We start from the raw sequence: 14673 nt of genomic DNA on the forward strand, positions 1-14673 counted from the left end.
TTGGCAAATTTTCGCACATTTCTAAGTTTTGAATCATTTTAAATTGTTTTAAACCCTTAGTGAATAACGTTGATAACATACCCGAGGCATCTTACCTTCAATACATATACATAGATCTATCTCATTTTCAATGGGTGCATCCAATCATAGACGGAGTTTGACTTTTGGGGCAGGGGGGGGGCACAACATGTTTGAATGCAAAAATAAATTTGAAACTTTTTTTTTTTTAATTGAAGTCAAGTTCTTTTGATTGGAGCAACTTTTTGAATGTAGTAATGTTGATCTGTTTTGGGGCCACATTTTGGCTAGGACATTTTTGGTTTTATTATCAGTCCAAAAAAAAGTTGCCTCAAAAAAATGCAGATTTTGAAAAAGAAAATCACTATAATCAAAAAAAAAGAAAAATTTCAATCATAGAAAAAGTTTTTGAATGCGAAAAAATATTTGCGATTGAAAAATTTGCATTTGAACACTTAATTTTTCATTGAAAAAGTTGTCTTTGATTGAAGCAATCGTTTTTGTGTTTGGGCCATATCATGATTAGGACATTTGTGTCTAAATCATTCAATACCCCCCAAAAAGTTGCTTCAATCAAAAAAAATATTTTCGATCAAAGAAACCCCCCCCCCCCCCCCCCAAAAAAAAATTTTTTTTTCAATGATATGCAAAGCAAATGACCATCTAAGGTGCTAGGAATAATAATTTTGACCAATTATAAAAATTCATTCATTTTTGTTGCAGTTTTATTGCTTTTAAACTTTCATGTATATGTATGTATGTATGTATGTATATATATATATATATATATATATATTAGGGCTGTGAAACGATTAAAATTTTTAATCGAGTTAATTACAGCTTAAAAATTAATTAATCGTAATTAATCGCAATTAATCGCAGTTCAAACCATCTATAAAATATGCCATATTTTTCTGTAAATTATTGTTTGAATGGAAAGATAAGACACTAGATGGATATATACATTCAACATACGGTACATAGGGACTGTATTTGTTTATTATAACAATAAATCAACAAGATCCCATTAACATTATTAACATTCTGTTAAAGCGATCCATGGATAGAAAGACTTGTAGTTCTTAAAAGATAAATGTTAGTACAAGTTATAGAAATTTTATATTAAAACCCCTCTTAATGTTTTCGTTTTAATAAAATTTGTAAAAATTTCAATCAAAAAATAAACTAGTAGCCCGCCATTGTTGATGTCAATAATTACTTACACAATGCTCATGGGTGCTGAAGCCTATAAAATCAGTCGCACCCAAGTGCCAGCAGAGGGCGGCAAAACTCCATAAAACACAATTAACATGTGGGCATTTCACTGTACTGTCATTTAAATCTGTCTGAGCGGGGCATGTGCGTTAATTGCGTCAAATATTTTCATGTGATTGATTTAAAAAATGAATTACCGCCCGTTAACGCGATAATTTTGACAGCCCTAAAATATATATACATACATAAATATATATATGTATATATATATATATATATATATATATATATATATATATATATATATATATATATATATATATATATATATATATATATATATATATATATATATATATATATATATACAGTGCTGCTCGAAAGTTTGTGAACCCCACAGCGATGGTCAGATTTTTTGTAAAAAAAAACTAAAATAACCTTATTAAATGTTAAGTTATACCCAAATCCACAATACTGACATTCCAAATAATGGACTGAAACAAAAGAAATAGTTATATTGTCATTCTTTATTTAACAAAAGTGGTTGATTTAAGAAAAACTCAGATATCATGTGTGCAAAAGTATGTGAACCCCTTCAGTTAATAGGATATTGCGCCTCCTTTTGCAGAGATTACCTCAACCAAACGGTTTCTGTAGTGACTAATCAGCCTCTCACATCTACTTTGGGGGATTTTTGCCCATTCTTCCTTGCAGAACGCAGTCAGTTGAGAGAGGTTTGATGGGCGTCTGGCATGAACTGCTCGCTTCAGGTCCCGCCACAGCATTTCAATGGGATTTAGGTCAGGACTTTGACTGGGCCAGTCCAGAACACGAATCTTCTTCTTTTTCAGCCATTCCTTGGTTGTATTGCTGGAATGCTTTGGATCATTATCATGTTGCATGATCCACCTTCTGCCAAGCTTTAACTTCAAAACAGATGGCGTCAGGTTATGTTCTAGGATTTGACAATATTCCTCAGAATTCATGATTCCCTGGACTATGTGGAGTTGTCCAGGTCCTGAGGATGAAAAGCAAGCCCAGATCTTGACATTCCCACCTCCATGCTTCACTGTTGGGAGAAGGTTCTTTTGGTGGTATGCAGTGTTGACTTTTCGCCAGACATGGCGGTTTTGGTTGTGACCAAACAGTTCAATTTTGCACCTACATCAGTTGATGAAAACTCTTTTTAATTTAGTCTCGACAACACAACTGTTAAAAAAACAAAAAAAAACTACTGAATTGATTGATTAGGAAATCAGGTTGAAATAATAGAAAATTCCAAAATGTTGAGGGGGTTCACAAACTTTTGAGCAGCACTGTATATATATATATATATATATATATATATATATATATATATATATATATATATATATATATATATATATATATATATATATATTTACATGCAGTGACACTTTATATATATATATATATATATATATATATATATATATATATATATATTTATACATATATATATATATATATATATATATATATATTTACATGCAGTGACACTTTTCGGACACCGGGGGGCCTGGCCCCCCCATAAAATCCGTTTATGTTAAAATCCTATATAGAAAGTCAATTACATGCAATTTAGGGAGGGGGCTTATTTATGAGAATTGGCAGAAAAGCAAAGAAAATGATCAACTTAACACATATATATGTCTTAAGCTTCCACTTTCTGGTATCTGAAAGCTCATCAATAATTCAGAATGCTCCTCATACATATGAATGATGTCACCATTGAGATCCACCAATGGTTGGGCGTGACTCGCCGTTTTGCACCATGTGCTCACACACTCACCGGCTGCCTGCAAGGATGAGGGAATAATATAACAAAATCCATCTTTTTTGTGCCCGCCAGGAAAACAAACCCAAGAGTGAGTATTGGAAATCGATATTTGATGCCGGTTTACATTTAAGGAACACATTAGTGTTTGTTGATTGTAAAGGATCATTGCGAGAATGATAAAGGAACAAGCGCATCCTTATTTTTTAACCTCCTCGTTGTTCTCCCCAAGGCGAGTGCGTAAAGTTGGGTGGGCACCCACAGGGTGTGCCATTCCCTCGTGTGCGTATGTTTATGTGTGTGATAGGAGTGGTTTGTGGGTTGCCCTCGGTAGAATCAAAAGTATCTCACTTGGTCCAGACGAGATGCAGAAAAAAAGGAGGGGACTACTCTCGAGCAGCAGACAATGCGGTTATTTGCTCGCTTGTCATTAGCGCACACGATCTTTAAAATTAGAAGACTAGACAAAACTCTGAAGATGTGAACAATCGTTCACTTTAATCATTTACATACGCATTTCGCTTTTTTGTACTCCAAGCGATTGCATTACTTTTGTACAGGATTTTAATGAATTATTTATCGGATTTTTTGCAAAGATGAAATTCCCAATTGAAACCCCGAGGAAACAAGTTAACTGGGACCCCGAACAAGGTCAGTAAATACGTTTATTTATTTTTAAAAAATAATGATAGCAATTGGAATATTTAAAAAAAAAAAAAAAAATTTAAAACTCGACTTTAGATCTTACTCATCTGTCCTTCGCATTTTTTTTTTTTTTTTAATTTTCAAAATTATTTGTGTATTAACGGTTTTTGTTGTTGTTGTTGTTGTTTTTCCAAATATTTATTATTACATTATTATTTATTTGGCTTCTCAAAAGACAGAGATGCCAGAGTGTAGTGACAAAGCAAGCGGGCACAAACAATCAAAAGCAAGCCAAAACATAATCATTTAATAGCGTTCTATAGTAAATTCGTATTCATTAGACATTTGAATGTCTCTTGTATACAAATAAAAACATGGTCTTCTGAACTAAATTCTTCTGTTGACTAAAATTTGTCTTTGAAACGATTACACGTCATTTCGTATTATTTTGTAACCGGAAGTAATAGTTTTTTTTGTCCGATTTTGTCAGACTTGACACTTGAGTGTGTTTTGAAGCCTGTCATGTTCATTTTACCGTCAAAGTATTAAAATTTTCACCATAAACGTCTAAGGAACATCACTCACAGCAGTTATACGATGGTATTGGGCTCAGCTTGTGCCCCATGAAGAGGGAGTATCAGCTTTCCACCCAAGCCTTATTCAATTAGACACAATCAATAGGAGGCAGAGTTAGTGCCTTGGATTTTAGAGGGATGCATTCGTCACAAGCAACGTTAATACAATTCTTATTATAATACAGTACAGCTCTAAGGGCAAATGCAATCCATTCAGGGACATTGAGCTACTTTTAAACTATTTTCTCATTAGGGAAACTGAGGTTGATTTGTCATTCTGTGGCTTGTGCAAGTCACTACATATACCAATAGCACTATAATACACAAAGGCATGTGCCGGTATGATATTCTGACGGAATGATAACCTTAAGCCAAAAAATCACGGTATTGCAATTACAGCTCTAAAATGCGTTACTTTCATATATCTGGGTTAAAAAAAAATTCCATTCCAAGAGAATTTTTAAAACATATTAGAAAATTTGAAAAAAAAAAAAAAAAATCTGAATAGAAAAAAAGCGAAGCCCTAAGGTGAGCCGAAACCCACAGCCACAACATTATTACCATCAGAACAAAAATAATTGAATTATTTTCCATAAAAAGCACGAATGACTCATATCATGTTTACATTATACACACACTCTTTCTCAACAAAGTCAGTTGCCAGAAAGAATAAAATCGCCACATTTTACCACCGCTAGATACACTAAACACGCTGGAGTTAACTATCATAGCTGGTGGAAAACATTCATGACAGTGCTTACTAATCTTTAATTTTGTATATGGCGGAAAACACAAGAATGAAAAAGCAGTTTCTGCTCTTGCACCACTCTTTAAAATAAACTGCTGTATTTTAAGCCAAAAGAACTGTTGTGCTTGATAGAACAATATGTCTATATGCTGCCATAGCAGATTCATGGCACACCCATCCTCCAAACTATCTTTAATTTGTCCATTTTACCCTGAAAACCCCCGTTTACAGACGTCGCGCAACCGCTTTTGTTTCAACCCAGCCATAAAACGAAGGTAATTAATTATAATTATTATTCAAAATGTCTGTCATTTTTAGCTTAGAATCATTAACTGATGTCTAATATTTCGTAAAAAAAATTTTTTTTTTTTTTTTAAATTATTCACTCGCATATTTTAAACGTTTAAACAAATGACGTCACAATGTAAAAAACGGATATCTACCTCATAACTATCCCTTAATTGTATTTTTTTGTCACTGCCGCATTTTCTCCGATATGTTAGACGATAAATAATCGATCCAAACAAAGAAAACTTGGGGGAAAAAAAACGTTTAAAAGGGTAAATATATGAAAAAAATCCGGCTGTGGCTATTCACAGCTGTGTCTTGACACTCGGTGATACATGCTACATGGAGTTTTTGGATCGAAACAAGGTAAGTACGCGATAATATCTCATTATTATTAGGGTTGTTCCGATCATGTTTTTTTGCTCCCGATCCAATCCCGATCGTTTTAATTTGAGTATCTGCCGATCCCGATATTTCCCGATCCGATTGCTTTTTTTTTGCTCCCGATTCAATTCCAATCATTTCCGATAATTTTTCCCGTCAAATACATTTTAGCAATGCATTACGAAAAAAATGAATAAAGCTCGGACGAATATATACATTCAACATACAGTACATAAGTACTGTATTTGTTTATTATGACAATAAATCCTCAAGATGGCATTTGCATTATTAACATTCTTTCTGTGAGAGGGATCCACGGATAGAAAGACTTGTAATTCTTAAAGGATAAATGTGACTTTGTATATTGTGACTAAATATTGCCATCTAGTGTATTTGTTGAGCTTTCAGTAAATGATACTGCAGCCATTTAACTGTTCTGCCCAAATGCATGGTGGGAAGTGCAACCATGACTGAGCGTAGTGGTACCAATTGATATATCTTCTCTGCGTTGGGAAATAACATAGGGTGTTAAAAGATCAATTACTACCTTTCTTCCCCACATTGCTTCCCACGATATTTCTAATCGTAGTGAGAGGGATTGTAAGGCTTTAGTCAATTAAAGTAAGGCTCCAAAGGCTGCCAAAATTCACTCTACTCATTTTACGCTGCCTTTTAGCTCTATATATAGGTAAAACGGCGCCATTACTGATTGAACGCGACAATGTGTGAGTGGGTCGTGCAGCACATGCGTTAATTGCGTTAAATATTTTAACGTGATAAATTTTTTACAAAATTAATTACTGCTGTTAACGGGACAAATTTGATAACCCTACCTTAAGCCTAAACTAAAGACTCTGGATGAGTGCAGCATATTATGACTGTAACGTTAAATACAATTAGAAAACGATTTAATTAAAAATATATATATGTTAAAAAAAAGGCATGTCCTATATTTTTTTGCCGATTCCGATACTTTGAAAATGACGTGATCGGACCCGATCTCTAATTATTATTATATAATATTAAAGTCATGGCGTCTGTAATACTGCTCTCGCGTGCTCTCACCTCCAGATAGGGTTTTGCTGTTTAAAAAGATTTTTTTTTAAATGCCCTCCTGTTCAAAATTGTTCTTCCCCCAGAAAATGGAGATTTTAAGCTTTCCAATGATGTATCACACATGCATATAGGGCAATTTTGAAATTTGGCCAAATTGGGGGTCTCAGAGCGGAACTTCATCACCTGAGTGTTTTCCACCATATATATTTTGTGTATTGCCTCCTCGGCAGCCACCCTCCGCAAACATGTTTTACATGTCTGTTGGCCCTTCTCCTCCTCTAAGCCGCGGCCGTCTGTAACTTATCTGTCGCCGAAGTATTCCCATACCAGCAATTTCGTTTTCTTTGATGGGGGGAAAAAGTTCAGGAAATTCACCTCCTCCAGCCATCATTTAGCACAGCTGACTCACTGACACTGAGCAACAACCGGTGGGATAAGGTTGAACCTTGCAGCTTCCAGCGAGGGATTTCTCCATGCATTTTTGGGACATAAAAAATAGCTAATACTTTGGAACCTTGACGTTTTCATAACATGGTATACCTTGAGACCGATAATCAGCACATGTCTAAATACACCATCTCACTGCTAAGGACACACAAGTCTGCAAACCTGCAGCGAGTGCTATAGCAATTTATTTAAAACGCGAAATGTCGCTATAAGATTAGATTCCCGTCATCATGATTTCATCGCGTGCATCCCTGAATACTAATTCCAGGTTGGCTTCTGTCTGGTGTTTCATCTTGATTGTTGTGATTTATTTCATCTCCTGAAAATAACCTGATGCCGTCATTATGTAGTTTTATTGGGAGAGAACTAAAACAGAAAAAAAAACACTTAGCCATAATTGACTCAGTCATCCAAAAAGGATGAACTAACAAGATTCAGAAGTGCTGTGGGAATGCATGGGATGCTTCCTGGATGTCCTTGTCTCATCCCGGTACTGCGCATGTGCCTGGATGTGTGTGTGTTTTTCACATCACACATCAGTGAGCTGATGCCATCAAAGAATAGGAGCACCTCCCTGGAACAAACCTCCCACTCTTGAACGCCGCATCACTGTGGCTGCAGTGGATATAAGGTTCCATCCACTTCTTTCAGACACCCTTGTCTTATTAGTTTTATTGGAGGGAAAGTCAGTCCATTAAAAGGCTGAAAGAGTGTACCAACACACTGGAGGACACATAAAAAAAAAGGCTTCACAAATTTAAAAGGAAGTTAACACCTTAAAAGTTCATCAAATACAACCCCGAATTCCAATGAAGTTGGGATGCTGTGTTAAACATAAATGCAATAAAATAATTTGCTAATCATGGTTAACATAGTCATGTGAAAAAATTTGGACATCCTATTAAATATTCAGTTCTATATTAAGAAATGTTCACATATCAATGTCTGATCTTGTTTTTCTTTATCTCTGGAAAAGAAAGTGATTTAATTGCAGGTGAACAACAAAAAATAACATTGTTTTACTCATGAAATCAAAATTTATCAACAAAAATGCATATTCTAACTGAGGAAAAAGTTAGGACACCCAACCATCTAATAGCGAGTGTTACCCTCTTTGGCTGAAATAACTTCAGTGGGACGCTTTTTGTAGCCATCTACCAGTCTTCGACATCGGTCTGAAGAAAATTTGCCCCACTTCCTAACGCAGAATACTTTCAACTAGAGATGTCCCGCCGATCGATTGGGTCCGATCACGTCATTTTCAAAGTATCGGAATCGGCAAAAAAATATCGGCCATGCCTTTTTTTAATATATATATATATTTTAATTAAATTGTTTTCTAATTGTATTTAACGTTGATGACATAATATGTTACACTCATCCAGAGTCTTTAGTTTAGGCTTAAGGTAGGGTTTTCAAATTTATCCCGATAACGGCGGTAATTAATTTTTTAAAAAATGTATCACGTTAAAATATTTAACGCGATTAATGCATGCGTTGCACGGCCCAATCACGCATTGTCGCGCTCATTCTGTAATGGCGCCGATATACCTATATAGAGAGATTTAAAGGCAGCGTAAAATGAGTAGAGTGAATTTTGGCAGTGTTTGGAGCCTTTTTTTAATTGGCTAAAGCCTTACAATCCCTCTCCCTACGATTAGAAATATCATGGGAAGCAATGTGGGGAAGCAAGGTAGCAAATGATCTTTTTCTTAACACCTAATGTTATTTCCCAACGCAGAGAAGATATATCAATTGGTAGCACTACGCACAGTCATGGTTGCACTTTCCATCATGCATTTGGGCATGGCTCCAGTATCATTTACTGAAAGCTCAACAAATACTCTAGATGGCAATATTTAGTCACAATATACAAAGTCACAAGTCTTTCTATCCGTGGATCCCTCTCACAGAAAGAATGTTAATAATGTAAATGCCATCTTGAGGATTTATTGTCATAATAAAAAAATACAGTACTTATGTACTGTATGTTGAATGTATATATTCGTCCGAGTTTTATTCATTTTTTTCTTAATGCATTGCCAAAATGTATATGATCGGGAAAAATTATCGGGAATGATTGGAATTGAATCGGGAGCAAAAAAAAAATCAATCGGATCGGGAAATATCGGGATCGGCAGATACTCAAACTAAAACGATCGGATCGGATCGGGAGCAAAAAAACATGATCGGAACAACCCTCCTTTCAACCACTGTTGAAGTGAGTGAAAACACCATGGTGAGATCAAAGGAGCTGTCTGAGACCTTCAGAAAGAAGATTGTAGACACTTGTGAGTCTGGTAAGGGATTTCAAAAGATTTCAAAAGTATATAAAATCAGCCATTCCGCTGTCCGGAAAATAGTCTACAAATGGACGACATTCAAAACAAGTGCCAGCATGCCCAGGTCTGGCCGTCCAAGCAAGTTTGTCCCGAGAGCAGACCGATAGATGCTAAAAGACGTCTCCAAAAACCCTAAAATATCATCACAGGACCTACAGCAGGCTCTTGCTACTGTTGATGTGAAAGTGGTTGCCTCTACAATCAGAAAGAGACTTCACAACTTTAACCTTCATTAGAGGTGTGCAAGGAGGAAACCTTTGCTCTTCAAGAAGAACATGAAGGCCAGACTGAAATTTGCCAGAGTGAATGTAGACAAAGACCAGGACTTCTGGAGTAATGTTTTTTGGACAGATGAATCTAAAACTGAATTATTTGGACACCAGAACAGAGGACATGTTTGGTGTAAACCAGGGGTGTCCAAACTTTTTGCAAAGGGGGCCAGATTTGGTGTGGTAAAAATGTGGGCGGCCAACCTTGGCTGACGTCCTTTACGTAGAACAATATATTTAGGCAAATTTTAGCAAGCCATTCTGTGTGTCACATTTACTTACTTACTGACTATAATTTTTTTTCATTATTAATTTCAACAATCTCGCAACTAGCCTTTGTGGCGTTCTCTTTCGACTCTCGGGCTCTTGCAAAATACTGCTGCTGTGAAATTAAACTAGCTTCAAGTTGCTTCAATTTCTCGCTGCATATTTTCCCTGTAATCTTGTCGTACATGTCAGCGTGTCTTGTTTGGTAATATCGCCTCATATTGAACTCTCTAAAAACAGCGACTGCCTCTTAGTGAATTTAGTGAAAAATAGTTCAATTTCCAAATATCTTTGAAGCGTTGGCCGTCGCAGTCAACTTTCTTTTTTTGTTGTTGTTGATTGTCGCCATTTTAGAAAATTGGAAGTCAAAAGGTCACACGGGGTAATGTTGCTTAGAGTACGGCTGCCTTTTAGTGGGTAAATGAGGAGCAGCATTTAGTGTGTAAGCTACTTCATTTTCTGGTAGCAGTACTGCTGACCAATTTATTGAGTTTGTGTGCAGGCCAGACGTTATTGGTCTTATGACAGACGCTGGGGGCAAATGAAATTTGACCATGGGCCGCATTTAGCCCCCGGGCCGCACTTTGGACATGCCTGGTGTAAACCCAATACAGCATTCCAGGAAAAGGACCTCATATCAACTTTGAAGCATGGAGGTGGAAGTGTCGTGGTTTGGGGATGCTTTGCTGTAGTAGGACCTGGCCAGCTCACCATCCTAGAATCCACCAAAAATTCTATAGTGTATCAGAGGGTGCTTGAGGAACATGTGAGATCATCTGTGAAAAAATTCACCCAAAAGCAAAACTGGACCCTGCAACATGACAATGACACCCATAAATACCAGTAAATCCACCAAGGACTGGCTGAAAAGGAAGAAATGAGTCCTGGAATGGTCGAGTCAAAGCCCAGATTTTAATCCCATTGAGATGCTGTGAGGTTACTTGAAACGGGCTGTACATGCAAGAAACCCCTCAAAAATCTCACAGCTGAAAGTATTCTGCATTGAGGAGTGGGGCAAACTTTCTTCAGAACGATGTCAAAGACTGGCAGATGGCTACAAAAATCGTCTCACTGAAGTTATTTTTGTTGATCAATTTGATTTAATGAGTAAAACAATGTTATTTTTTGTTGTTTTTTTGCTATTAAATCACTTTACTTTCCAGAGATAAAGAAAACAAGATCAGACATTAATACGTGAACATTTCTTCATATTTTAATATTTATATTTTCTTAATATTTAATGAAGTGTTCTAATTTTTTTCACATGACTGTATATTGAATACACTACAAAAATAGAATATTCTATGTTAAAACGGATAAACATTGTTGCTTTGGAAAATAATCATTAACTTACAATTTATAGCTGTCATCACTTTCACACCACATAGTTCTAGTTATGATACGCATGTATAAATCCATGCAGTATTCACTTATTTATTTACACAATGCATCAAAAGCCAGGATGTTTTGTTCATCTAATGGAATCCTATTAATGACCACATGTGGTTCTTCCGCAATAGTGATACAGGCAATGCCCAACAAGCTTCCGAGGCCCCCTTCTAATGACTAATGGCTTTAATGTGCAGCATCTAAAACTCATTTATCAGACAGCAATGCAATATAAAGGTTGCCTTCGGAACTGTAAGATGCAGGTCAGATGAAGATAGGAAATAATAGAATGCCATATACATTTTGTGCCTCAACCACAAATTGTCAGCAGTGCCAGCCCCTCCCAGTTCAAATTAGGGCTGCAGCTATCGATTACTTTTGCAATCGATTATTCTATGCATTAATTAGTTCGAATAATCGAGGAATCGGATTAGGAACATTTAATGTGCTATAGAATACATTTTAAGAGATGTAAAATAAAAGCTTGCTAAGATTGCACTTTTCAAAGAGCATTAAATGCGAATACAAAATAAAACTCCCGACTATGCAGAATTGCACTTTCATTTCACAAGAGCTATAAATGCATTTAAAATTAAAATGAAATACCCAAGCTTAAGCTCAAAGAGTATAAAAAACGATAAATGAGGATCAAAGTGTAACAAAAGAACTAGAGATGTCCCGACCGATTGATTGGGTCCGATCACGTCATTTTCAAAGTATCGGAATCAGCAAAAAAATATCGGCCATGCCTTTTTTTAATATATATATACACACACATATATATATATACGTATATATATATATATATATATATATATATATATTTTTTTTTATTTTAATTAAATCATTTTCTAATTGTATTTAACATTACAGACATCATCCAGAGTCTTTAGTTTAGGCTTAAGGTAGGGTTATCAAATTTATCCCGATAACGGCGGTAATTAATTAAAAAAAAATGCATGACGTTAAAATATTTAATGCAATTAATGCATGCACTGCACGACCCACTCACGCATTGTCGTGCTCAATCTGTAATGGCGCCGTTTTATCTGTAGAGAGAGATAAAAGGCAGCGTAAAATGAGTAGAGTGAATTTTGGCAGCCTTTGGAGCCTTTTTTTAATTGGCTAAAGCCTTACAATCCCTCTCCCTACGATTAGAAATATCAGGGGAAGCAATGTGGGGAAACAAGGTAGCAATTGATCTTTTTCTTAACACCTTATGTTATTTCCTAATGGAGAGAACATATATCAATTGGTAGCACTACGCACAGTCATGGTTCCACTTCCCATCATGCATTTGGGCATGGCTACAGTATCATTTACTGAAAGCTCAACAAATACACTAGATGGCAATATTTAGTCACAATATACAAAGTCACAAGTCTTTCTATCCGTGGATCCCTCTCACAGAAAGAATGTTAATAATGTAAATGCCATCTTGAGGATTTATTGTCATAATAAACAAATACAGTACTTATGTACTGTATGTTGAATGTATATATTCGTCCAAGTTTTATTTATTTTTTTCTTAATGCATTGCCAAAATGTATATGATCGGGAAAAATTATCGGGAACGATTGGAATTGAATCGTGAGCAAAAAAAGCAATCGGATCGGGAAATATCGGGATCGGCAGATACTCAAACTAAAACGATAGGGATCGGATCGGGAGAAAAAAAACATGATCGGAACAACCCTAAAAAGAACAATTGGCTAACTTACATAGAAAAAGTCCGCTAGCTTAAATGCTATAAAACTTTTTTTTTTTTTAACAATAATCCAAGACATCCCCAGAAAAACCAGCTAAATATACCTCTAAACTAAATTACAAATGCATACACAATCATATTAGCTTAAACAAAAACTTACCTTTCGCTGGTCTTAACAGGGAGCAGCTGGATCCAGCCTTGTTAGATAAGTTGTGTCATATTCATTGTTGCCACTACAGGGCAGTGTATCCACCCAAATGGTGAATAATGGTAACTGTAGAGTACTTATGTAGAGCACATTTATCTACATTGTTACAGGGACCGAAGCGCTTTACATTAGCACACATTTACCCTTTTACACACACATTCACACACCAATGGTGCCATGCAAGGCGCTGCCAACCCATTGGGGGCAAATTATGGTTCAGTGCCTTGCCCAAGGGCACTTCGACAGTGGGCAGTCGTAGCCGGTGTTGAAATTCGCCTCCCCAGACAGGCCGCACGGAAACAGCGACAGCTGAACAAAGTGCCGCTCTGCCGATGCTGCCTCCGGGAAGGCTGAACTTCGCGCGTTCATCTCTGATATTAACCCTTTGTACTGACTCCATGTTCCAAAAGTTTGAAAAAGACTTGCCGAAAGCAGGTTGACAATTTATTCGTCGACAATGGTCAAAAACAAGGCAAAAACAGACGACGGAGGGACAATTCTGGATCCAAAACAAGGCTACATGTTTCCGAGCAGCAAAATCTGTCTTATCTCAGTGTCCAGTGTTTTTTAAGTCCGTGGGCCGGCCGAAGGTGTGTCCAGGCGTTGCTTTGGGATCATCCCTCTCTGGCCGGTTTCGGGGTGTTTAGGTTCGTGCGTGGATGGGATGTGGTTGCCACAGCGACTGACGCTGGTCTTGACGTCACAAGCGCCTGCTATCAACTTTGTTATCCGGGCTGGCACTACTTGTTTTAGGACAAAGCGCGCTGGTCTTTGTCCTTGTTCATTTGTCGGGAGGACTGATTGCCAGAGTTTGGTGCGTCAATCTTGCTCGTGGCGCACACGTTTTGGGCTTCTGTGATAAGATGGCGTTGTGTATCTATTCTGTTTCTTTAAACTATGGTGTGCTATTTATTTTACATTAGGTGTGTTAGAGTAGTGTAGTCCTACAGTGAATATGAGAAATGATACTATTCCCTGATTGATTATATTACGTGTGTTCGAGTAATGCAAACAGTTAGACGGTGCCTACGAGAAACGGTACATTTTTCGTTTTCCCCCTCATGAGCTCCGATAAGGTGATTCACTTTACTCTGTTCAAGGCCACTGAGTGGAGTCTGCCTAAACTATAGTCTGCCTAAACTATAGTTAAATGAATGTATAATACTAATGCAAAAAATTATATGGTGTGTGCGAGAACGGTAGCTTTTCCCTTCACTGGGAATCGAACTGCTGACCCTTCGGTCCCAGGACAACTCGAGCTACCAACTGCGCCAGGGCCTCCTCAAATCAGTAAAACTAAATGCAAACACTTTCAA

The 14673-nt window shown here is 36.6% G+C and overlaps 1 protein-coding gene across 2 annotated transcripts in view; it reads left to right on the forward strand.

Moving 5' to 3' along the window:
- The first annotated feature begins 3012 nt into the window (after positions 1 to 3012).
- kcnk10b (potassium channel, subfamily K, member 10b) overlaps positions 3013 to 14673 on the forward strand; it is a 41705-nt gene continuing 30044 nt past the window's right edge. Inside the window, exon 1 of one of the 2 annotated variants that reach the window (XM_057859579.1) lies at positions 3013 to 3122. In XM_057859579.1, coding sequence (XP_057715562.1) covers position 3122 — 1 coding nt within the window. In that variant the 5' untranslated portion in view covers positions 3013 to 3121. Of the gene's footprint in view, positions 3123 to 3419; positions 3683 to 14673 lie in introns of those variants that run through there. The other variant, XM_057859578.1, reaches the window with a different exon arrangement.

The sequence above is a fragment of the Corythoichthys intestinalis genome, chromosome 15 (assembly GCF_030265065.1).
Source record: "Corythoichthys intestinalis isolate RoL2023-P3 chromosome 15, ASM3026506v1, whole genome shotgun sequence".
NCBI classification, from domain to species: Eukaryota; Metazoa; Chordata; class Actinopteri; order Syngnathiformes; family Syngnathidae; genus Corythoichthys; species Corythoichthys intestinalis.